This window comes from Uloborus diversus, chromosome 8 (genome assembly GCF_026930045.1).
Source record: "Uloborus diversus isolate 005 chromosome 8, Udiv.v.3.1, whole genome shotgun sequence".
In the NCBI taxonomy this organism is placed as follows: domain Eukaryota; kingdom Metazoa; phylum Arthropoda; class Arachnida; order Araneae; family Uloboridae; genus Uloborus; species Uloborus diversus.
Window position 1 is genome coordinate 48,624,640 of NC_072738.1, and position 27,590 is coordinate 48,652,229.

Sequence of the window (27,590 nt, forward strand, 5' to 3'; positions counted from 1 at the left end):
GGGAAAAAACAGGGGGGGGGGCATTAAAAAAATGTTTCTCTCTCCCTCCTCCCCCAGAACTCAGTCCTGAATCCATCTATGCCCGGGAAACTTTTCGAAATTTAAATTTGAAAAACGCTGTTAAAGGCTATTTTTGGAGACCTTAGGGGCGAAGAAGGGGTGTTTTGTAGGGGGAGGAATGAAATTAGGAGTCTCATTGTCTTACTTGGAAATGTTTTGAAATTGGAAACTTAATGCTGTTATTTTAGTGAATCTTTGGTGGTTTAGTTTTCAGGTAATGGTGAGCGTTCGAATAGCTTCCTCTTGATTTTTTTAAAAAAAAATAAATACATAAAAGCCCATTTTAAGTTATCTTCGATTACATCAGGAGAAATGTCACGGTTTGGTGGCTGTCCCTAGACATTTTTTGATATTGAAAATATAAAAATCCAATTTCAAGCTATATGTATAACGTTAGGAGAGGGATGGGTGCTGCAGGCAATTTGGTTATTTTGAATTTTTATGAAGGTGTTTTACGCATACCAACCACGATGTATTTAATGTTCATTACTTATTTAATTATTTATTTACTTTTTTTCAGAATTTCACCTATAATTTACTGTTAATAACAAATTAGAAAAAATGTCACTGTTGCTGAATTTAGCATTTTTTTTTTTTTTTTCGCAAACAAATAAAAAAATAAGGAGTAAATAAATCAAAGTAAATCTATAAATTAAAGAAAAAAGCTTTAAGAGTTCATAAAATTTGAGGGTCTTGGATCAATTCCCGCATTGCCCAAGGTCCTGGGATGGGGCCACCTTGATCCTTACTTTATTGCCCACTATTAATTGACGAGAACCATTTAAAAAAAAATGTTCATTGAGGTCCCTTTTATCTGGCTCCTTTTCTCTTACATTACTAGATCTAGATTTTAAGTATTATTAGCAATATGAAATTAATAGTTAGTAAAATATTCTCTCAAAAGTAGGAAGGTCCGGAGGATTCTCCTCAGAATTGTTTTTTTAAATTGTAGTTTTAAAAAGTTTTATACCAGACAATCTCTTTTGAAGTTTGGTTTTAAGTGTTGAGACAGGAGAGGTTCGAAGCCTTTCAACGAGAGAATTATCGTTCGAAAAACGCGGTTTCAGACGATTTTAGGGGATGTTTGGGGTAGGAGATAGTCGAGGACCTCTCAGGAAATTTATCAATCAATAATGCTGTTGGCAAGAGAAGAGAGGGGCGACTCTCCCAGGGGAATTTTTTGATTTTCTCGCTTTGAAAACGCAGTTTTGAACGATCTTCTGTAAAATGTTTGTAAAGGAGTCATCTTTTAAAAAATGTTTCAAAAGATTTCTTTTCCCATCAAGAGGTTAAATCCGTCCCCTTCCAAAAAAAAAAAAAAAAAAAACGAGCTGATGTGTGCATCATATGACTTCCTTTTACTCCAATTTAATGTCATTTCCCTATTAATGGCAATTTCAATGTGATTCAATAGTTTACCCTCTAAATATCACCAACAATGGCCAAATTAAAATTAAATTAAAAAAAAATCTGCCAAATTTTTCGCCAAGTTGGCTTAAAAACTTGGCGACCAAAAGACTGGCGATATATCGCCAAGTGTCCGACAAATTATAACACCATTTTATTTTACATCAAAATTAACAATGATTTCCCCCAAAAAAGGGGCAAAAGACCCCTTTAGAAACACCCGATTGCAACCAAAAGGGGAGATGCACAAGTAGACCCCACTAGGAGTCTACGTACCAAATTTCAACTTTCTAGGGCATACCGTTCTTGAATTATGCGACATACATACGCACATACGCTCATACATACATACGTACATACAGACGTCACGAGAAAACTCGTTGTAATTAACTCGGGAATCGTCAAAATCGATATTTGGCGTGTCTATTCGGAACTCCAGCGCTCGAATACGTTACCTTGCGGTGATTTACAAAACTGCCGATGAAACTAAAACATTGCCACGTTGCGTTCCACGTGTGTCTGTTGACGTAAACACAGGCAGTTTGTTCTGAGTATTTATTAACGCAATCGCTGAGTCTTAGTTTGCTTTCAGCTACAGAAATTAATTCGTCCCTTAGTAGTATTCTCGAGCTTCTCAAAATAATGTTAGTTCCCTTATTTCCTTCTAAAATATGAATTGATTGAAAATGGTGAAAGCGAAAACTGGATTAACAAACTTGGATAACGTTATACAAGGTAAAAAATTTTATTGTTTTGTATGAATTTGTAAGAATATGAGTTTTTTTTAATCTTAAATTAATTTGACTAACCATCTTTTACAGCAGCATTTAGTTGGAATGGACGGTATGCAAAATATTTTCTTGAATATATTATCGTAGAACAAAATGAAAAATATTTCACCGAGAAAGAATTTACTTTATTCCTTTTATTCTCAGCTGAAAGGTTTCGCCAAATTTGTTTAGGGTTATAGTTTTAGTATTGTGCGAGCAAAGTAGCCTTGGCGAGATTTCGCGTTTTTAGTTAAACCATTTTTAATTTTTATCATGAGTGGAATAAAATGGTAGTAAGATTACAGAATTCGATAAGTAAAAAGAAATAATGGTCAATCAACTGAAAAGAAACCTACCGCCATACATCCGTAAGAATTCTGTAGATGATTTGCATAACTTGACATATAATTAAATCGTAACTCAGAAATTAGAAAAATCGAAACAGAAAAATTTTAAATTAACCGATTCGGGAATTCGAGAGAAATACTTCAGCAACAAATGCAAAACAATTCGCAACTCCAACGAACTATAGGGGGCACTGCAGTCACTGTCTAATGGCGGAATTGAAAACTAAAACAAACGCATGTGGTAACGAAGAAAATGCTAAAAGTGTTGTGATTTTTGTTCGTATGTATGATTTTTTCGCATTATTCATTTGAAAAGATTTTTCAAAGTCTTTTGGTTATTCTGACCCATATAGAAAGAGATTAGAAATCCAAAAGTATTACGAAAGTAAACAATTAATGCAGAACACACAGTAAGTTGTTCTGAAGCAGCCATTTTCACGATGTTGAATTCGGAATTCATAAATTTTTGGTTCGCTTCGAACGGCATTTTCATTTTGTACCGTTTTTTCTATACATTAGTACATATTAAGTTCAGTTTCGTGACATTTCCAGCATTTGTTGACATTTTTGTCACATAGTGCACATACGTGGCAGACTGTCAAGAGTAACGTTTAACACTAGATAATTTATTTCTATGACTATATGATTGGATATCCAAAGAAATCATGCATTTAATTCATTCGTCATGGAAATGATTTACCTGATATGCGAAATCTTGTCAAGATACATTATTCTTTCACATAATTTTAAAACCATAAGCCTATAAACAGATTTTTGGCGAACTTTTATTTTTTATTGTTCAAATTCTTAACGTTCTTTCTGGATTTTTCAATCTGTTCTGCGATAAATATTTTCAAGAAAATTTATTTGCATACTGTCTATTTCAGTAGGATACTGTAGTAACAAAGGTTATTTAAATCATTTATGTGGAATTAGGTTAAGGAAAAGTGTCCAGTCAATGTTGTTAAGTTCGTTTTTTTTTCCATCGAATTGAAAAACTGATTCAAATTCACTCAGAACAAAATAAATAAAATGTGTACTCACAGTTTATATATGGTGGTAGTTTTCTTTTCAGTTGATTGACCATTATTTCTTTTTGCTTATCGAATTCTGTAATCTTACTATCATTTTATTCCACTCATGATAAAAATTAAAAATGGTTTAACTAAAAATGCGAAAACTCGCCAAGGCTACTTTGCTTGCACAATACTAAAACTACTATAACCCTAAACAGATTTGGCGAAACCTTTCAGCTGAGAATAAAAGGAATAAAGTAAATTCTTTCTCGGTTAAACATTTTTCATTTTGTTCTACGATAATAAATTCAAGAAAATATTTTGCATACTGTCCATTCCAACTAAATGCTGCTGTAAAATATGATTAGTTAAATTAATTTAAGATTAAAAAAAACTCATATTCTTACAAATTCATACAAAACAATAAAAAATTTTACCTGGTATTACGTTATCCAATTTTGTTAATCCAGACTTTTCTTGTTTACGCTTCCACCATTTAATACTTTTTTGAAAGAAATAAGAAAAACTAACATTATTTTGAGAAGCTCGAGAATACTACTAAGGGACGAATTAATTTCTGTAGCTGAAAGCAAACTAAGACACATCGATTGCGTTAATAAATACTCAGAACAAACTGCCTGTGTTTACGTCAACAGACACACGTGATGCGCAACGTGGCAATGTTTTAGGTGCAGACGCAGTTTTATAAATCACCGCAAGGTAGCGTATTCGATCGCTGGAGTTCCGAATAAGCGCTAGCCAAGCAAGGCAAAGAAGTATCATCTTCTTTCGATAATAATTTGTAATGTCATATTGAATTATCTAGCATTAATTGTTGTTCTTGTCAGGCCACAATTATTATTTAGTTTTATCAAGAATTGATAAATATCGAATTCAACATCGTAGAAATAGCTGCTTAGAACTACGAACTACGTAGTTTGCATTAATCTTTGACGTTTAGTAATGCTTCTTGAATTCTCATTTCTTTCTACGTGGGCCAGAATATCCACAAGACTTTGAAAATTAATTTAAAAAGAATAAAGCGAAAAATATCATACATACGAACAAAAATCACAACACTTTTAGCATTTTCTTCGTTACCACATGCGTTTGTTTTAGTTTTTAAGTCGGCCATTAGACAGTGACTGCAGTGCCCCCTATAGTTCGTTGGAGTTGCGAATACGTTCTTAGGCACTTATCCACGTGTGGTCAAGTCGAAAAAAAAATTAACATTCATTCGGGGGTGAACAAAATGGAAATTAAGGTCGATTTTTGAGTGAAATTTTTTTCGCTAATACAATACTTCCTTTTTTGTAAAAGGAAGTAAAAAAGAGGTGTGGAAAAAGCCAATCATGTAGGGACTCTAGCTTATATCGAGGCTCCTAGGTTAATCAGTTGCTCTTTTCGAACGTACGCACAGTGGGATGAAGCAAGTTTAATTTTATTTATATTTTTACCTCGATGGCAACACATTTACCTTCAACTTAAAAAAATGTAAACACAACACCAAAAGGAAGAATTTTGCTTGAGTTATTACTGATTTTTAGTATTAGTATTGTTATTATTTACTAATTTACATAAAGAATGATGTGTAATAGTGAAAGCTTTCATATATTTTCATTTCCTCTTGAAATTCTTACGAAAATTATTGTATCTTGCGACTTAAAATCAATAGCGAGGTTATCGCAGACTTGTAGATATTTTCGTGATTTGCTCCAAAATGATTTTATGTGGCTTCATCACAGCAAATTTGCTCTAGGTAGCAATTTGCTTTCTCCGAGAATGAGAGAGAGGTATGCTTTTTTAATACAAGTATTTTTTAGAAATAAAATTTTCGGTTACAAATGTCAGTCATCTATCTTAGAAAGCAATGTTTCAAATAATCTGCCAACTTAAATCATTGTATGCAAAATTATGTAATTTTCGAAATCATCTGAAGAAAGAATCAAAGCATTTAATTTATTGTGCATTCTATAATCATTAAAATTCCCTATGCTTCTCCATACTAAATTTAACTGCAACTAAAAAATAAATAAGTATACTCCGAGCCTATATTAAGTGGCCCAAAACCATGTGAAAGCAAATAAACTTCTTTCTCGTTTTTCCATTTTTAAGTTGTAGTTTTTAAAAATGGTTTTTGAAATAATAAGTGACAGATTTTTATTATCTGCGTAATGAACTCTAATAATTCTACCTACATTAGGGATTTAGCTTTTTTAAATTCTATATTTTTATTAATATTGTTAATTTATAATTGAATCCTTCCTTTTGCTGCTGCAAATTTCATTTTATTTGTTGTGAACTCATTCAGCCTAGTTTCTTTTTCTAGGCATACTTTTAAGTCTTAGACAGGAAAATAGCTTCCACTGTTTTTCATTCAAGACTAAAGCAGTGTTAGATTCAGCTAAACAAGCTATAGCTGAAGAACCCATCTTTGTTGGTTGTTCCAACTCTCAAACAATTACATAATTGCTCCTAAAAAAAAAGAAGTGAAAAAATAAATTACATTTTCAACTGATTAAAATCTTGAAAAATTTATAAAAATGTGGTTATGAACTTTGAAATTAAAATTTCTTAACAAATACAAGAGAAAGGTGAAAGGCATAAATGCCGAATTCAGCATCTTGCTATATCCTGCATAAAAAATGTAAAAATTGGTAATCACGTTTTCATAAAATATTGCTTGAGAAAAATTTTTTGTGACTCACATGTTTCAGATGCCGAATTCAATATTTTGAAACTCCTTTTCTTTTAGCTTGTTTTTGTCTTACTTTTAGTGGATATTTTCAATCTGTTCAGCACAAGAAAAAATATTACAAAACTATACTATTAAGTTGAGATATCTGAGATTGAAACTGCAAATGAAGTGCTTTAAGCAATTTTAACGGTTCTAGAGTCCATGAAAATAATTAAATAAGTCTTTGATGTTCCTTGAAAAGTGCTTCAATTTAAATCCTTATCAAGATATTAACTATGAGTCTTCTGAATGTGCCAGGATGTTATTCTCTTGCTACGCATTTTCTTAATCTGTAGGTATACTACATTATGCCATTAAAAAACAATTTTCTCAAAAAAAAAAAAAAAAAACGAAAAAACTTATGCTCAGCAAAATTAAGTGTTCAGCCCTATCTATTGACACTTCAATGTAACTAACTCTGATATTCGATAAAAGCGTTTCAAATCCCGAAGTTGACTGAAATACCCAACTCTGCTGAAAATGGTATAACTCCCATTGCTTAGCCTCACACTTTATTTCTTTTTAAAGCATTTTATGCATGCCTCATATCTGTACTTTACAGGGTTTAAGCTGAGTTCAAAAGCCCTGCAGCAAAAAAGCAAATACTGTGAGCACCGCTTAATCGGGTAACGGATAAACAAATACCCCGCTTATAGGAATAAAACCTCCCAAACCAACTATTTCTCCATACACCCAATGTTAAAGGTCCCCAATTAATCGAATAATTTCCCCAGATAATAGAATAATATTTATCACATATTATATCACAAATATTTTTGTTAAAATATTTTTGAATAAGTTAGAATTAAGTTAAATAAAAACAACTGTTGACAAATAAATATGAAATATTGTTTTTTGCCTTCAACGGGCTTGAAAAAACTTCTATTTTTCATCAAAACATTTCCTCCATTCTATAATATCTTGTGTCATTGCCATTACAAAAAACAATAAACAACACAGTCGATAACTAAATTAAATAGCACGAAGAAATATACACATTTCAGACGATAATAAATTTAAAAATATTGAATGTAAAACACGCTAGACGAGAAGGGGGAAAAGGACTTGGGAAAAGTGTTGCCAAAAGACCTTGGAGCAAGCAATCTACTATTACAGAATTTTTTTCAAAAGACATTGCACTGAAATAAGGTGCTAAGACAAACATTTCATAATTCAAGTTGAAAGCTATTTATTTAAAATGTTATGCATACTATAACATATGAATAAATTACTAAACAGTTCTTTTGTTTACTTAGCTTATTTCTAAAAATTTTTACAAATATCATAAAGCCATTGATTTATAATTATTACATTTTAAGACAAATATTGTCAATTTAGGAAGGTAAAGGAAATTTTCCCGCTTTATCGAATACCCCGCTTAATCAAATAATATTTCTTGGAACCGACGATATTCGATTAAGCAAGGTCGACAGTATTGTGAAAATAGCTTTTCCAAAAAGCTATTGTCGATGATTAATGAATATGTTTACATATTTTTCTTACTGCCTCTATCTGTTTCATCTCGAGTTGAAAGTGAAATTCTAGAATCAACCAAAACGGAATAAACACAGCAGCTAATATTCTTTTCAATTTTGAAATGAAAAACTTGGAATTGTATTTAGTATTGAGAGAACACAAGTTTGAATTTTAAAACATCAATAATGCATTTATTCTGGGGACATAATACCTATTAAGACAAATTATTGTTGAATTTAATAGTAGTTTAAACATGTTAGCTAAAAATCATAATAAGATTAAGTTCACTTTTGTCATACTTGATTCCTCTCTCAAATTGTGCATTGGTTTTGTTTACTTTTTCTTTTTATTTTATTTAAGCAAAAAAGCGAAGATGTCTTGATTCAGTTTTGTAATTTAAATTGTATTTTAGCATTTTGCAAAAATTGTGACCGAAGCCGAAACCCTGGTACTTTAGAGCCAGAACAACCTAAGTCACTGCAACTTCAGAGGGGAGAGGAAGAACTTTTGTCTGGCGCATGCCAAAAATTGGATGCATGCTCTTTTAACCCTAGTAAATAATTATATACATATATTTTTTTAGAATTGAGTTCACATGGCTCGATCTGGCCTTCCACATACAATGCTCTAATAAACGGAAAATCCTAATTTTTTTATTTACGTCACTCTGGCTCTAAGGTACAGATATTAATAGATCATTTTTCTTCTTATTCAGTGTTATGTTTTTCAGTGAGTTTAGGAAAGATTGAATTATTCCAACTAGCTATATAAAACCCAACATGAGCTAGTAATGATGTCTTATTTTTTCTCCCTCCTTGCTCTTCTTCTGTCAATTAATGTCAACAGTTTGTCAAACCAAAACAAATTTTTATTTTGATTGATCTTAATTTGCAAAGTAGTGCATAACTTTAAAAATTTTTGTTTTTCTATTTTTTCCCGACTGTTTTATTGTCCCAATTACATTCTAAAATGTAGTTTAATAAGTCTGTCAATTTCATTCATCAAGTTGAAGTGTCATATTTTTCTTTTTTAGATCACCACAAGAATTGAGTTTCAAAATGAGATGCATTACTGGTCTAAATTGGAGGAAGTGTAATTCGAAGAAATTTACGCTTTTCATGTACAGAAAGTATGTTTTAATCCATTTTCAGGTCAAATGTTATTTCTTATTATAAAGTAAGCAACACTGTAAACTCAGGTGCAGTTATTGTTATCCATTTTATTACTTTCTATATCCCTTAAATGTTTTCGTTATTTGCATTTAGAAAGATGTACAGCAGGGGTTCTCAACCTTTTAGACTCTGCACCCCCTTCTTTGAACACTGACCGGAGCTCCCCCCCCCCCCCCGTCAATACAAGGGCACAGTCAAAATTTTAAACTGAAGCTAGTTGGGATAGCTGAGGCAGGTTATTAAATAAAAAGATTGATTATTTCGTAAACAAATTTAGGTAATATTACTATGCATAACTTTGTTTTGAGCATTGTCTTATTAGAACATAGGAAAATTAAAGAACTGAATGCGAATAAATTGGAAGCAATCTAGATCCTAGATAAGGTTGATTATCAACCTCTAACAGAGCACTCTCTCTCTAAAATTTACAAAGCTGAAAAAGAACATGTAAAAGTTGTTTTTGTAACCATTGAAAATCCAGAAAATTTATTTTTAAACATGGCTTAAATTTATCATTATTACAATCATTCATCTACAACCCTTATTATTGTAAATAAGTTTAAAATATGTTATCACATAATGTAATACTTAGTGTACATAGCTTATGAATTAATTCTAGAATATAATTTAGTTGCTGCAATTTTGAAATAAAAGTATCTACAAAATCTAATATGAAAGTAAAGTAAACAATAAATCACACTATTTTCTTTTCTGTATTTTTGCATTTTTAGTTAACAACTGTTTTCATACTTGAGTATTAAAACTTGAAGTCATTTTTACTGTCCCAACAGTTTGCCTCCCTGGTAGAGATGGGCCTGGTTCAACAGTGATAAGAATTCAAGGAAAGTAGAAGTGGTGGTTTTACCATATTGTAAATGTCTCAGTATTGCAAGGGGAACAAAAATGCTCCCATAATTGTTTGACCTAGTTCTGTGAATGGCAAAAGGACCCTCCATACCTGTAAACCCATGACTAGAAAGCAGCAAGTTGATAAAATTCACTGGGAAAAAAAGGAAAATGCAGCATTATATGACCAATGAAAACTTGATTTTTAGTCAGGAAAATCAATCGCCAAAGTTGTTTAAAAGAAGTTATCTACTGATGATTATTAGAAATGAAAAAAAAAAAAAAAATTCTTTTCAATTTGTTTGATACCAGAAAAAGTATCAATTTATAAAATTAATAAAAGCATTTGTTGAAATATTTTTCTAAACCCTCTTAAATTATTTTTATAATTCATTATTTGAGCAACTTCATAAAGCAATATAAAATGCAAAAAATAAAACCTAACTTAAATTATCAATTTCTGAAAATTTGTCTTTCAAGTTTAACATTAATTTCTTTGTATTTTAAATCCTCTAAAATATATCATCTTTGAAGGTTTAACGTAAATTTCTGTAGTTGCGAAAGTGTATAGTTAACTCATTCACAAGATTTTAGGGAAGACAATAATATGTTTTTAAAATTTAATCATTTTATGTAGCATTGGTTCCTTCCCCAGTACTATGTGATTCACTCTTGTTTGGTGTTATTTCTTTTAAAACTTTTCTGATTCCCACTAAAAGTAACATTTTTTTTTTTTTTAGAGCCTTGCCAATAGTCAAGCTTGATCAAGAATGTCTGGTATTAGTGGCTGGTAAAACCTTACTTAAATACAATAGATGTCATAAAACTGGTGCTATTAATGGAAAAAGTTTTTCAAAATGTATTTGGGACGAACTATCAGGTTTAGTTATTAATAAAGATGAAGTTGTAACTATTGGGTGGTGAGAACATTTTATTTTTGATTCTTATTTTTTTTTTAAATATTTGTTTGATGAAAGTTCATTATTTATTAAAATGTCTAGTTAAAAACTTCTACTTTAATTACAGGGGGTACTGTTGGCCAAATTATCCTCTCACAAAAATATTGTATTAAAGTTTTTCAGTGTGGCAAATGAAACAATGCATATGGCTGACTTCTTTTTTTCTTCAAATCAGCTTTGATTTGATTTTGAATGTGATCAAAATTTTTTCCAAGGACTTGTTTAAACATAGAAATAAAAATTAGTCCACAATATTCATTACTATAGCTATTTTTTACATTAATTTGAATCAGAATTTTTTAGTTTTTGTGCTGTATAGTTATACATTTCATTTAAATGGAATCATTTAACATTGTATAGTTTTGAATTTTTCCAGTGTCATGAACCACAGCATTCATTGCAATTGAATTGAATGCTTAAAATTGCATTCATAAATGAATGCAATGCTTAAAATTAATTTAAGTGTTTAAGGACCACCTTCTTTAAACACTTAAATTAATTTTAAGCATTGCATTCATTTATGAAATCAAGAGCATTTTTTTTTCAGCTGCTCTTGCATTAACTACATTTATTCTTGAGGAAATGTAAAATTTTCCTGATTAGTTCACTTTTTTTTTCTGTCCTTTATTTTACTAGGCCTCATTACATTTGTACAAAAAAAAAAAAAACTGGATTTCTTTATATAGTGACACATCTGTGGGTAAAAAGTGCAATTCCCTGCTCAATAAAAGTAATAAAATCCGCAATTCATTGCTTTTGTCTGTTCAAGTGACTTGCAGGGCCTGATTTAGAAATTTTGGGACTGTAAGCACAATAAACCTGTGGGGCCCCCCCTTGACTTGCAGAACCGAAGAACATGCTCAATTACACATTTCTTTGTCATTGCACAGGTTCCCACCCCCCAAGAAAAATGGTGTACAATCCAAATAAAATGATATCCCCCCCCCCCAAAAAAAAAGCAAATCAATGGTGCAATCTGCACCATTGATTTTTTTTTAGGTTGATGCCATTAACATTTGCATGGCTACAAGCTGAAGTAAAACCGAGGGTGTGAATAAATACTTTTATATGTTTTGATAATGTCACTGTAATATGTTTGTAATTTGAAATTTACATAAATAAGCAATTATAAAAGATTCAAACATCTTGAAATGTTGTAAATAAACTGAAACAAAATAAATGCCTTTTTCAAGCAGTTATAGTGAGCTCCGTACTGACATGGAGAGACCTCTGAGTGGTCTCATTCTATGCTAGATGTCACTTCAGATAGTTTCCTCACTCCATGGGATAGCGTTAGTTTTCGGCTGAACTCATAAACCTTGTTAAAACAGAGCCAGCAATAACAATTTAATTTTTAAACTTACACTAGAATAAAAACTCTTTAGAAAAATTTTATATTGCAAAACAAATGAGAACATTCATTATGATTTTTTTTTGGTAGTTTTTTATTTGAGGGGGGGGGGAGTGCTCAAACTAAGGGGCCCCAAAGCCCATGCTTCTCGGGCTTGTTTTCGTGTAATCAGTGAACATGACCAATATTTGCGAAAACATCAACATTGAATTGGAGTAAATAATGCGCCCTGTTGTCCTCTGTGTTGCCACAGTGAGATGGCCGGTGAGCATCTTTGGAACTGCCCCATTATTTTAGTTTTTAAACAACAACTCTAAGGGTGCTAAATTTTATTCACTTTTTATACTTCTTCATCTTATTAGGTTGCTTGTCGATTAATGGCAGAAATGCTACAGACGAGCATAGGATAAAAATATATGTATATCTACATATATATGTGTACGAGAAATCTCTCTCAAACTAGTAACAGATGTAAAGTTTGAACTTGAGTTTTTCAAAGTAGAGTTTCCATGCAGGAGCTGGATGATCGATTGGTATTAAAATCAAAGACACACATTAATAATGAGAGGGGGGGGGGGGGGTTTAATATTGCAGTGCTTACAATAGGAATCAATGTTATTGTTATCTTTGTAGCCCAGGCTTAGGCAGCAAGAGGCTTGGTGCTTCAACACATCCTTTTGCAAGCTATTCATAGAAACTATTGCTAAATGTGATTGCTCTAACTTTTGTCTGTCATCGCATCATATGTTTAACAATGTATGTTAGCTTTTAAATTCAGCTAGTAAAAAGAAGTTACTTCATGTGATGTGTTTTAATAGTTTTCAATCTTCTTTTAGTTGTGGCAGTCTTGCTCGTTGGAAAAAGAAAAATTTACATCTCAGTCAGATGTGCAAAAAGTCCAATGCATATCCTGAACTCACCGCTGTAGATGCAAAAAGTGATATAATTGTTTCTGGAAGCAGAAATGGATACCTACAGGTATTAGGTTAAAACGACACACTAGTTGCGTTATAAAATTATGTATTTAAATGGTATAATATATTGCCTTTTGTGTTCTTAACTTGCAGTTTTAGCCAAACTATTTTTAAAAGAAAATACCTTTAATGTAAATTATTATCATTTGCAGAAATTAAAGTAAGTTACTTGAAGTTATTATGTAATGTTTTAAAATTCACTGTTTAGAATATTTTTTATCATGTGATCTAGGGTCTGGTGGGGTAAAGTGGTCATAAAATCGTAGGTTTTCAACTTAGGTGGATAATAAATACAATAAATTCTTTAATTACTTCAACTTTTTTTGTTATTATTTTACATTGCATTATTAAAGAACACGTACATTGAATTTCAGGGAAAAAAATATTGATTTAAGTAGTTTTATAACATTTTCATTTCCCTTTGTATTTATGACCACTTTACCCCATGGGGTGGGGGAAAGTGGTCATAGCATGGGGTAAAGTGGTCATAGTTAAAAACAGCTGCAAAACTGTTACAAATAACCCTATTATTTGTATATTTCGGTTATTTTTATAGTTACAAGTATATGTACGAGTATATGTGGGTATGCACGAGTATATACGTGTCGTGTAAACAATAGTAAACATGTTCATATATGAATAAATACATGTATACATCAGATACATGCATGCATGTGCTTACTCAAGTATATTCGTGTATACATGAGCATATTAGCATGTATACGTGATTGCCTACAGGAGTGTATACATGTCTACACGAGTATATACGAGTCACGTGTATATACGAGTATATACGTGCAAAACGAACATCATTTGCGTGTTTGCACATGTATCTCGAGTATATACGTTCATACCTGAGTTTCTGAGTATAAACGTGTATAGTCGATGTATATACGCATGTATAAGTGTAGATAGATACACTACTGGCCATTAAAATTGCTATACCAAGAAGAAATTGCCAGAATGAAGCTAAATTTTACACACGTGATAATAAAATTGACATTAGAAAGTGATTACAAAATTAAAGCAAATTGATCATTTATGGTTGGAAAAATCTCGAATTAATGGAGGTTTAAGTACCCTGTTAAGCCACCTCTAGCGTGAATGTACGATGTACTTGAAGCGAAACAATCGGGCATTGAGACATAACAGTCTCCTACGATATCCTGCGTCATCTCGTACCACAGTTGCTGTGAACGTGCCACTCATTCGATCAAACTCATACGTGTTAGCACTCACGACGGGGCTCCCAGGAACCATTTTTTAACATGACAATGCTTGGTCATAAACAGCAAGGATGTAAAGGGATTTCCTCTTCCGCATTATCAGTTTCTCTGGTCTGCGATTTGTGACTTGTCACAAATTGAGCATATCTGGGATCACTTGAGACAGTAAATTGGACAGCCTGTATGTTTGATCAAATTAGTGGCGCGTTTACAGCAACTGTGGTACGAGAAGACGTAAGACATTGTACGAAACTGCTGTACCTCAATGCTCGACCATATCGGTTTTTACATTCCAGCTAGAGGTGGCGCAACAGGGTACTTAAACCTCCATTCATGTGAGATTTTTCCAGTAATAAATGATCATTTTGCTTTCAGTCTATTCCTTCTTGGTATAGCAATTTTAACGGCCAGTAGTGTACTTACATACATATACGGGTATACACGAGTTAATTCGTGGACATATCCAGTGCGTGTTTGGTACGTGTCTACTCACGTATATATATGTGGAAGCAAGAGTATATACGTATGCTTACATGTAAACACGATTCTATACTTGTTAGACGTATATACGTACATTTACGTGTAAACACCAGTACATGTATCCACATATATCTACGAGTATATCCGCTAATATACATGTATGCTTACATAGTGAATCCAAGATCTTGGGCAAAATCTAGGTTGTGTGAAAGAGTAGGATAAGAAGCAAAAAATCATAAGGAACTTATGGTCATTGACGCGATACATGCACACAAAGCCAGAAATCGATGGAATGAAAACAGGTCACAAATTTGTTACACAAAGATGATTTTACCCGACATTTTAGTACTTAAGAAATATTTAGACAGTTGTTAAAAAGTAAGGCCTGTAGTAGCTCTAATACACGCATCGCAACAAAGGCGCAGCGACTGATGAAAGCTTTTCAAGAGTCTCGTAATTGCAACAGAGTGATTGCTACGCATGTATTACAGATGCCGGCCGCAAGTTTCATCAATCACTTTAAAACTTTCTTAAGTCGTTGTGTAAAATTGTCTGGCTTTGCGTGCATGTAGCGCGTCAGCATTGAGTTTGTGGCCATATGTTTTTTATGATTCTTGCTTCTTATCCTCCTCTCTAACACCTTTTAAAAATTTCCCCGAGAGCTTAAACTCACACTGCATACATGTATATCATATCCTAGTATGTAAGTGTCAGCTCGAGTACGTATGCGTATATACGTCGTGTCTACCTGAGTCAGGGGCGATAAATAGGGGGTCAAGAGGGGGCGGTCGTACCCCCAAATTTTTTGAGCAGAATGATAGAAAATTGGGTGAATTCAATTTATGTAAGTCGGAAATCAATGTTCATTAAAGGAAATCTCGCTGGTTCTCAGCAACTATTTGATGAAACTCGACACATTCCCAGACTAGAAAAAGTGTTTTTCGTTATTTGGATGATGACTTAGAAATTCATGAAGTATTTTCGGCTTTTTCAGAGCATAAAAAACTAATAGAGAATCATGGTTAATTTTAACTAAAGAAGACATTGCCTCATATAGGCTAAATATTTCACACTTGTGTGCCCAGTGTAACGATGGTATGCTCAATATGAGAGGCTCGTGAAAAGTGGTGTGGCAGCATGGTTTTCACAAGAAAATTCCAGGATATTTTACATTCACTTTTACGCTCATTTTTAGGTGTATATTTATTTAATGAGTGTTCATTGCTTTCTTTTGCTAGAAACACGTTTCAGCTGCTCAATACATTATAACGCTTTCATAGAAACTTCTTAAAAATGCATGTGATTATTGAAAAAAAAAACACATATCAACCAAATACCTTTTATGGGGCTCTATTAATTATGTAATCGCGGAGTGATACTAGATAATCTTTAAGAGTTAAAATGATGAAAACATTTCGCTATAACTTCAACAGTGATTTGTTGACTGGAAGTATTATTGCAAAACGATTCTTTCAATGGTGAAAAAGCTCATGCCCTTTAGCATGTATGACTTCCATGCAAAAATTCGTTTGAATTTTTATCCAATTTGTTTGCATCGGAAAAAGGTTTTTGAAAAATGCTTTACTCTATTAAAATCTATATCTTCAATCCGCTACTCGACTATTCAAACCACAGTTCAATGATTTGTGCACCATACTACCACAGTTCAATCTACAATTGAAGCTGAAAATAGATTTTTATAGATGTATATTTCAATCAATCGTGAAATTTTTCAAAAAAAATTCTTTCTCCTAGCCAATTTTAAAGAGGCGCAAAAAAAAAAAAGTGACAAAAATCCACATGATGATGTGAAGTCAAACATTGATTTTTGAATATTTTGTATGAAGTAATAGATTCAGTTTCGAATGAAATTAACACAAGATTTGATGATAATTATTTTTCTGTATGGTTGGCTGGGGCTATGGTTATTTGGATTGGATTTTGAAAACGAAAAATAAAATGTTTCAACTGTGAATAAAATTTTTAGCATGAGGCAAGAAAAATTACAAGCAATATACTGACAGAATAGTTTTCAGCAATCCAGAGATTGCAGTTTCGTCCTTGTTATGGACTCATAAGTCTGGAATAGTGAATAACAGAGCTGGAGGCAGATGATATCTCATTGAAGCTGAGAGCGCCGACATGACTAGATTATTCAATGATGAAAAGTTTAAGCCCCTCACAGTTTTTGAAGTAGCCTGGGTGATATTGAAGAGCAAGATATAAAAAGTGTTTTCATACGTAACTTTGTGTTACTTCAATTATTTTTTAACTCTTAGAATCAGCTCCGCTAGTAGAGAAAGATTTTTTTTTTTGTTTATGTCTCAGAAGGTTAGAGAAATATTTTCGAAGCACAAAGGCGAAAAAAAAAAAAAAACACCTTTTTCATTTAGCTGAACTGGCAAAACAGCACGACGACATTGGGCACTGATAGATTAGTAACACGATTCCCTGCTCTTCCGAATTCCAAAAATCATGCATTATAACTTTTCCAAAAGGTCTAAAAACTTTAGTAGCGAGATGTTTTGTATGATAACTTTTTAGTCAATGAATCAAAATTTTAATTGTTTCTAAACACTAATTTTATTCATACTAAACCGATTTTATGACAACTTCTTGTTAGCTAATGTGTATTTGGTTTCGCTTTGGGGTAATACATATTTAAGAAACTCGACCCCCCAAATGAAATGGTGAAATGCCGCCCCTGACCTGAGTATATAAGTGTTCGTATTTGTACGAGTAATAAGCGGGTATATACGTGTATAGTCGAATGTATATCTGTATAGATAAAAAATACTATGAGATACCCAAATACGTGTTTATTGGTGCGTTTATGTGAATACGTATATATACGTGCCTACACGAGTATATGCGTATGCATGCGCATATACTCATATATTTAACCTTGTTTACTGTAAAAACAATACATATTAAGTTAAAATAATATTTAATTTATATCTGCCTTATACTTAAAAATTAAGTGATTTTAAAAGAACAATATTCGTTAAGCCTAATATTATGACCACTTTACCCCATCTTACTAAAATTGTTCTAAAAAATTATTCAAAATAGATTCAGCTAACTGCTAATGAGTATTAGTTCTTGAGACATATAGGAAGCTTCCTGTGCAGTCAATCTGTTCATAATTCTAACAAACAAAATTTCCCAAGGAAGTTAAAAAACGTGTTTATATTTTTAAAAAATTCATAATCACACAAAATATTTTTTTTTACCCAATAAAATTTTGCCAGTTGTAAAATTTTGTATTCAGAATGTAGTTTCTAACTGCACTACTCTAAAATAAAATTTTCACATTCATTCGAACATTTATTTCTAAGGTAAAGCCATTTATTTGAATTATGACCACTTTACCCCATTGACCACTTTCCCCCACCAGACCCTATTTATTCTGCATCAGGACTCAGGACATTATTTAACACTTTGAGGTCTATGCCCGAGCATCACTTGAGTTGCCATTTTTTATGCAGTTAACTAGGCTCGAGATTCTCTCGGGGTCAAATTTTTAGTCTCTTAGCTATAAAAATACAAGTTCTATACGTTTCTAGCCTTTTTGGATACTATCTATGAACCTTTTACTTTCAAAAAAAAAAAATAAATAAAAAAATAGATATATAGATATAAATGGCAAAACCAGGCAGAAATAACTGCATGAAACGTGATAGAATAGGAGTTTAAATTTGAGTTTGTGCTTTGAAATGTACCATTCAAAAGCAAATTTTATTAAATAATGTTTATTTACAAATTAAACCTATTTTCAGATATTTGTTCAAGATTTTGGTAAGTTTTTAATTTAGTCTAGGTAAACTTTAATGGTTAAAAATGATGTTTTCCTATGTGGAACTTTTTTTTTAGTTTCAAACATTCTTTTTTTGGCAATTTCTTATTAAAAATTGATTTTTATTTCATTCAAACAGTTCCTTTATTATGAAAGAAAACATCTTGAAGTATGTAATGCAATAAAAATTACTAAAATACACATCTTCCAAGTATTTTTTAAAAAATCATGCAAAGCACCAAAAAACCTCAGTCTGGAGGGAGATATGCGGTCGAAATGGCTCATGCCTGAAAGTGTTAAAAGTGAGAGTAATCAATGTCCATGTGTACTCATAGCAGATGAGTTGGAAAGACATTTACCCATCTCTGGAAACCTTCCCATATGTTAATATCTGTAATAATTACAAAATTGCAACATTACTGAAAATAAAGATGACTAATGATAATAATTAAATTATTAGCCATTTAGCAATTAATTAGCTTGTATATGAAAAAGCTGAACTAATTTTCAGAAAAAAAATTAATAAATAAGAAGCCCTGTTCAGGTATTTTTTAAAATTTGGTTTACAAGCATTCTTGGCCAATTCTTCAATTTAAGGTTTAAAACTTATTTTAATTGTATTATAAAGAGAAACGTATGGTATAGAAGAGTCATTATTATTATTCACTCCATAGGTGTGGACTTTAACCCCCAAACATGTACCCCCTCCGCTGTTTGAAATTTTCAGGTAGCATTTCCTACATTCAGGGCCGGATTTAGCAGTGTGGAGGCCTCGGGGCAACGAAGGAGTGGAGGCCCCTAATCAGGGTTCGAAAAGATCATCATATTTTCGAAAATATCCGATACTTTGATATACATCCGAATATTTTGATATATATGTATATATCCGATATTTTCGACCCGTGAAAGTTAGGATATTTTGTATGAATTTTATTGTGGAGGCCCCTTTGTTATGGAGGCCCTGGGGCAGTAGCCCTGCCTACCTTCCCCTAAATCCAGCCCTGCCTGCATTAGAAAACTTAATGTTTTTTTGGCATGTTTGCAACATAAATTAAAAAGCCCAAAAATATTCTAAACAGTAAATCAACATTAGATTATTCACATTACTTAAATCAGCCCCAAGAAATGCTTATAAATAAGATGTTAAGCTCAAAAACTGCAGGTTAAATCTAGGATAACATTTTGAAAAGTGAAATAAAAATTTTGATTGACTTCTATATTTTTTTATTTGAAGTATGATGAAAAATGCCCTTTTATGTTGATTAGCCCTGAATGTCTGAATTGTATTTTTTCCACACTAAACTTGTTATATTTCATGTACTGTATTTCCTCGACTATAATTCATAATAAAGTTTCAAAATTTTTTAGTGTATATTTTATTATGCCTTAGATTATATGATATTTTCTTTTTTGAAGTAAAGTTATTTTAAACATATTTTTCAACAGCATATGAAGAGGGGTAAAAACATTAAAGGGCAACATTTTGGAAAAACTTGATGTTTCTCAAATTTTCAACACTACAAACTTCTTCTCTTTTTTAAATTTTAAATGTTCAAAATTGTTCACATTAGCTAGTACTTTCTGAAAATGTTACACTTTTAGCTAGTTTTAGTATTTATTGGATACCATGCGTCATATTAAGTATTAGTGTTTTGCTGTAGTTGTTCAGTGTGGTTTACACTTTTTCGTATTATTTTCTCTTTACTGCAATATAAAGCATATTGAGCCAAAATACAACTATTTTTATGTGAAAACTTGAAGTTTTATTCAATCAATCGTTATGTGGAATAATGCTTGTTCAGTCATGAAACATTTCTATAGGCCCCATTCAAATTATTTCCCACAGTTTGTAATGTGATGGGAATTAAGAAACGATCACCAAGACATTTTTTTGTCAGTAAATATATATTTAGATTTCCCTTTGCATATTACCTAACAAGATGAAAGTGTCCACCCTTTATATCTTGTTGCTTATTATCTGCTGACTCTTTTTTTTTAATAACATACCGCAGTATGCTACTTGAGTTCTATGTTCTAGAAAATATCGTGTAATTCTAGTTGCTAAATTTTTTTTCTTGATTTTTTTCCCCTTTAAATTAAGATATAGCCTGGTAAACTTTCTCAAAAATCTATGACAGGCATCCCAGTGTCGCAGAGTTTCTGCTAGGTATAGTCATACATATGTTGTTATCTATGATCTTATTTTGAAATTTGGCATCTGTGATTCACTCTTAATTTAGATGATATCATTTTCTTTTTTCGTACTAATTTAGGTTTGGAAAACTATGGACAACAACACAAAATGCATTTCTGATATTCAAGTGGTAAACAAAGTTCTTTCTGTTGCTCTTCATTCAGCTAATAGGTATGGTCATAAAATGGGTTCTTTTATTTGTACTTAATTGTTATCAGAAATATTTCTAGAGCAATATTTATAACAATATTACTCTTACTAATGCTCGCTGATTTATCAAAATTATCATGTCACTTAATTTTAATGCCATTTGTATAAGTAATTTTTTCTAAAAGAAAAGAAGATTAAAGTGACAAACCTGAGCTACAGGTGCATTGAAAGCAGGCAATTTTGCACGTGAAAGATTTTATTGATCACTTTTAATGACAATATCTTTTTAAAAATCAATATTTTTGCTCTGCAGCTGTATACCATTTAAAAAAAGGTATTTTGACAAGAGAATTATGAAGTACAAGCTTTTCTTTTTTTTTTCGCTCAGAATTTATGACATTTAAAAATCTATGAAGAAATTTCTCCTCTACGTTTTGTCAAGACTTTACATGTGCGATCCACAAAAGATGAACTCAAACTCACATGAATATTAGAATGTATTGACAACCAGATGTACTTAAAGCTCCCAAAATTTCAGGCTAACAGTATGATAAAATTTTCTAAACTTAGCCTTAGCCCCGCTATTTGTTACAACAGACAATATTTCAAACTCATTTTTTTAAATTCTTATCTAGAAGAATACCGTCAAAAAAAAAAAAAACTGATTTTGATATGAGAAAATCTGTTCCTTCTAATGGTGCTAATGAAAAGAAGATGCAAGGTGACAAACTTAAATTACAGTGCAGGCTTTTCTTCATATAAATGATTTTGATAGACACTTTGGATGACAATACCTTTTAGAAAATCAATATTACACTCTGCAACTGTAACCCATTAAAAACAAGTATCGAGTTACAAAGTACAAGCCTTTGAATTATTTTTGTTCAAACATTATGACAACCTAAAATCCAGGAAAAAATTTCCCCGCCATGCCCTTTCGCAAGTTCATATGTGTGCGACACAAAATCTAATGAGCTCAAACTCACAAAAATACTTGAACGTGTTAACAGCCAAAGGTACTTTAAGTTCGCAAACTTTCAAGCTTTTTGTGCAATACAATTTTCTGCAATCTTAGCCTAAACATGGCAATTTGTCTCACAAAGTTGATCTGCCATTTTGGAGCATTTTTTTGGAGATACTAGATCCTCAGGATTTTGACCTCGGAGACAGGAAATTTGCATAGGTTTGTTTCAAAGGCATCTCTACATTACTGTAAAATTTCACCCACTATTGTCGAATGGGGACCACTTGAACATCACTTGACATCGAATAACTCATTACGGAATTTATGAAAATTGTGTCTTGAATTGAAATAAAAAAAAAATTACGTACATCAAACTTTTTCGAAGCAGTTTCTGAAAGCAGCAACTGAAATTTTCTGTGAAGTCTGTCAGATAGTTCTTGAGTTTTGTGTGTACAAACATTTGTGTTTTTTTTTTTGAGACTTCATTTTATAATATGTATGTACACTATAAATATAATATACAGCATGTCCTTGTTTAACCACAAGACCTCTGTTCTTGCAACCGTTAGTCCTAGATGCATACTTCTAATTGAAAAAATGGTCAAAATAAGATGCAATGTTAAGATGTTAAAAGTTAGAAGCCAAATAAAAAATTAGTAAAAAAATACAAAATCTAGTATTTTATATGGCCCCTAGGTCTTCATGATTATATTTAGATAAGTAATCTCCTCTTAAAAACAGTACCAGCACAAAAATTTGAAACATTTGGAAGCAAAATTTAAGAAGATATTTAAGTTCAAAATTAGAACGGATCTTGCAGAAGATTGGAACCTATTGCTCTTTCAAAAGAATGACATGTAGTTGATGTAAAAATATATAAATGTATGTATGTTTCTAATTGGTATTGAAAAATAAATGCAGATGTTAGCCTCATATAATTTGAAGAAAAAACACACTGTGTGCACTCATATAATTTTAAACCCTTGTTAGCCATTATATTTTCCCCAAAAAGCGTAATTGACTGCGAGAGTAAAGTGGTGTAAGTCACAAATCACTGCATTTCATATCTTGGTGAATATTGGTTGTACTGATGTCGCATTTTTTTGAATTTCAATTGTTTTTTAATGCTCATGGTTTCTCTAAGTGGAATGCAGGGGAGCTGAAAACCATATAAAAAGTTAAATTTCATATTTTTTCACAAACGTTTTTAGCTTTAAACTTTTAATATCTTAACTTTCCATCTTAATTTGGCCATTTTTGCAATGAGCATCTAGGACTAACAATTACAAAATCAGATATCTTGCAGATTAAACCGGGATATGCTGTATAAGCATAGGTAATTATGTTATAGATTTTTTTTTACTAAACAATTTTGTAATTTTAATGAAAATTCATAAATATTTCCTATTTTTTAGCAAATTTATTGTTGGTTTGAGAGGTACAGACAATATTCATCCATTGCAGCTTTATGATCTTGAAAAGTAAGTGAATTAATTTAGGTTGTCTGTCATCTAAACCAAAGTATAATTACATGCATTTTATTTTGACGATGATTGTTTCATAATTGAATTGAAGAATCTGTTAATATCATTCTTAAAAATACAGTTCTTTTTAAATATATCTGGAACAAAATCTGCCTTCTGGACCAGGATTATATGAGATTCAAGTTTTCTCGTTGCATAGAGCATAGTGCTGTTGTTTTTCTTCTTTTGCATCTAACAAACTGAATCATTCCATTAAGAGTCTTGATGAACGTATTTTTTTGAAACCTATTCTGTCTTTTTTTTTTTTTTTCAAATTAAATTGAGTTTATTTATATTTCACCCCTTGTTTTTGTGTTTAGAAATATTTTAACGAAGAATTAAGTCTTCTTTTCAACAGCCAACCTGGTAACACTGGCAAAACAAAACGCTGCACCTACATAGCAGGAAGTTGTTGACCATCTGTCCTCAGGGTTGCTTAGTTAAGCATCCTTTGTGTTCCATGTAAGACTTCATTTACAAACTACTTGTTTTGTGCATTGATTCTTAAGTGAAAATAGGAAGATGAATGAACAAAAGAGCAATTAAAAGTTTTGTTTTAAGCTTGGTAAAGAAGAAAAAAAGCATCCACTATACTTGCCAGATCTCAATCCTCCACATTTCTTGCTATTCCCACACTCTAACTTGCTTTGAAAGGAAAGAGATCTGATGATATTCCTGGCATTGAGCAAAATGTGATGAGACTTTTGCACTCTATATCAAAAGAAGACTTCTTGCAAAGTTTCGAGCAGGGCTGGGTAGTCAGAAGGAAAGTGGCTGACTTTAACTTCTGGATTTTGAAACGTCCAACACCAACTCTGACTCCAGGTTCTTTATTTATTTATTTTTCAATTCCCTCCCCCTAATGAGACAAGGGGAACTTACAAACATAGATTGAAATAGTAATTCCTTTTTTATGAAATTTTAGCATTGTATTTTATTGCGAATTTTAGATGCATACAACGTTAGGAATTAAATTTGAAAATCAAATTTTCCAATAGTTATGATTTTTATGAGGGAGATTACTTAAAAATCCCATGTTTAAAAAATATATAAAGGATTAGTTTGCTCTCCTTTAATGTTTAACAAATAGATGTTGATCAAATCGTGTGTTTTAATTTTTTAAAGCTGTAACTTGAGAGATAAAAGCCTTTTTTGCTAAGTCAAGACACCTTTCATGAGAGGGGGCAGTCACCCCTGGGTAACACTTATCTGGGGGTGACACCCTTAGTTAATTTCAGAGTTTATAAAAAATATAAGTATTTTAATTCTGAAACATATTTCATCTTTCTATAAAATTTCAATGAAAATAGGGCACTATATTGCAGGGAGAGGGGCAGGGTACATGTACATCTGGAGCAAGTTGTACACAAAAAGGGGTGGTATACAGCTTTGTACGAATAGCTTTTACTATACCTATTTTTTTTCTTGCTCAATTTTTCATTTTAATTTTATTGACTGCTTTAGAATTAATCTAAATATGGAGATTTTAAGATTAACTGCAGTTATTGAGGGTTGTAATCAAGAAATCATATACTTATTTTATTTCGTACTTTTTTGTGAGAACCAAGTTTATAGAAATAGTCTGTAGATTTAAAAAAACATTAGATATATTTTATTGGAACTTTGGATTGTGCTTTCGCGCCAAAACTTATTTGAATTTGTCGAACACCCTCAGAAGTTTCCACCCGAGCTAGGAGTCTCGACTTGCTTAATTGATACATGCTTTTTATAACTTAGATCGAAGTGAAAAATACATTATTATTTTTATTTAAAAGTGATTACTTAGAAAATGCTAGGTAACAAAACCATTTGCAGACAGTTGCTATTAGTTAAAGTTAAAAAACAAGCAAACTAATGGATGGCGTAGGTAGCTATTACAGAAAGTACGATAAACAATCAAGACAGCTGGTTGCCATTGAGTTGTTTTCTTATTAATAGGCTTTTATACACGTAATAGAACCAAAGTATAGTCTGTTTTTTAAAAAATGCAAAAAGAGTCAGTGAAAATTAAAGAAAAAAAGAAGCCCTGAGTCGAAGTTCGCATATTTTCTAACAATTCAACTCCTTTACCTCAAAATCAGCCTGACTCCGACTCTTCAACTCCGACTCCACAGCCCTGGTTTTGAGGATATATGTCCAGCAGATCTCAGCGGTGCATAGATATGAGAGTCAACTGTTTCAAAGGACAATTAGGGAACTTTTTCATTAATATTTCATCTACATTAATGATACAGGACTATTCACTAACTTTATTGTCAGAGGTTGTAGAATTAGAATTTTAAATTAAAAATCTGAATGCTAGTTTTTACTTCTCTTATTTGTAATTCATTTACACCATTCTCTTTTCGTAATCTGCATGGATTACTTGCCAATGTTCATGTTTTCTTCAGCCTTGTAGTGCTTGCAGTTTATTTGCTAATACGAATTGAACATAAAATAAGCTTATCAATTTATAACACGCTAGTTGTACCCGCACAGCAATGCCAGTGCTAAAAATTTAATGGGAGTCTGTTGAATCAAAAAAATTGACGCCCCTCCCCCCTCTGATGTGAAATGATCATTTTTCTTTGTATAAAATGCGCACACACCTTTTCAAAAAAAAAACTATTAAAGTTTCTTTGGAATTTAAAACTTTTCGTCAAATCATTAAATTAGATTTACAGTAGCTTTAAAACTTTATTTAGCGAGTGAAGCAGTTTTTACTGTAATTTAAAATATTTAGCCAAATAAACAAAAAAAAGACATCAAATAATATCTTTCAAATGTAAAAATAATTCCGCAACTCTATTGTTTATTGCCAAACTCGCCCAGCAACCACGCTATCATAATCCATCCGTCTAACGGGGGGAAAAAAACATCCAGTGGACCATTCAAAAATCATTGTCAGAAAAAAATAAGAAAATGTCGTACATTTCACTCGGATAAAAACAAATCAAAAGTTTCTTTTCTTTCAAAACAAATCGCCAAAACAATGAATTACATTTACGGTTGCTTTAAAACAATAATCCCAGACTGAACTGCTCAGCGCCTAATGCGCCAAGCGACCCCGCTACCGGAACCCAGCCCTTTTGCGAGTGAAGCGGATGCCCTTGGCGAGTAAACCATGCGATTCCCCAACCCCACATATGGCTATAAAAATGAATAATGCAGTGTATGTGTGTGTCTTTAAGCTTTTTTTTTTTTCATATTTTTGAAGTTATTTCATGCCCCTATAACTTTTTCCTGAAAAATCTTAAGAAAATACATTGAAAATGCTTTAGACAAAACTGAAGGGACTGAAATGTTTTTTATGTTAAAAGATCTGTAATAAATTGCACAGTATACTGTTTAGACCGCTATATCATTTTGTGTCAACCGTTTTTTTCATGTCAAGTATTTTAGTGTTAAACCTATTTCTGTGTATGAAATTTTGCTCGTTAAAAGAATATTCTCCAATACTTTTATAACATCGAACAACTCTATTTTCTTTGTGAAATGCAAGCTTGTTATAAATGGGTCATGCTGTATAAATACTTGGCAAATTTTCTTTACATAATGATTAAAATTAAGCTTAATCCTGGCATTCAATTGAAATAATAATTTTTATTTTAGATCATCTTTGATTACCAAAATTGGATCAAATTTCAAACATGGTGCAGGCATATTAAGTATTTATCCTGAATGTGAAAATACTTTTTTAAGTGGGAGCTATGATACATCAATTCGACTATGGGATGTACGAGATCCTCGGAAAAGGTACTGTAAATTTTTACTTAATAAGGAATTACCTCTACTTGAACACATAATATAACAGAGAAGTTGCATGATTTCTAAATTTGGAAGAACTTGAAAAATTAAGTTGAGCTGTACCATTTCTAAATGAAAAACAATGCTTAAATATTTTAAAATTATTTTTTTAAGTGTTGTATCATCATATAATTTGCAAGCAGGATTGATTGAAGGGATGTGACAAAAATGTGATGAAAATATTTAAAAAATATCTTTCAACTTCTTTGAGGCTTTGTTTAACTTGATGTGTTGTAAAAAGCTGTGCAAGAGCTGGACATTAGAAAGTAACATGCCACTAGTGTTTTAATGAGACAGGTTGCCAATTAAAAATTTGTCGTCTTTCTGTTTTAAATTCATGGTGGTTGATGCTCTGG

General features: G+C 31.8%; 1 protein-coding gene across 2 annotated transcripts in view; it reads left to right on the forward strand.

Annotated features, from left to right (window-relative positions):
• The first annotated feature begins 5,086 nt into the window (after positions 1-5,086).
• Positions 5,087-27,590, forward strand: part of LOC129227893 (F-box/WD repeat-containing protein 4-like) — a 34,262-nt gene continuing 11,758 nt past the window's right edge. The window contains exons 1-7 of one of the 2 annotated variants that reach the window (XM_054862512.1): positions 5,087-5,393; positions 8,847-8,942; positions 10,572-10,751; positions 12,978-13,119; positions 20,891-20,982; positions 23,341-23,406; positions 27,040-27,183. In XM_054862512.1, coding sequence (XP_054718487.1) covers positions 5,185-5,393; positions 8,847-8,942; positions 10,572-10,751; positions 12,978-13,119; positions 20,891-20,982; positions 23,341-23,406; positions 27,040-27,183 — 929 coding nt within the window. In that variant the 5' untranslated portion in view covers positions 5,087-5,184. The remainder of the gene's footprint in view (positions 5,394-8,846; positions 8,943-10,571; positions 10,752-12,977; positions 13,120-20,890; positions 20,983-23,340; positions 23,407-27,039; positions 27,184-27,590) is intronic. The other variant, XM_054862513.1, reaches the window with a different exon arrangement.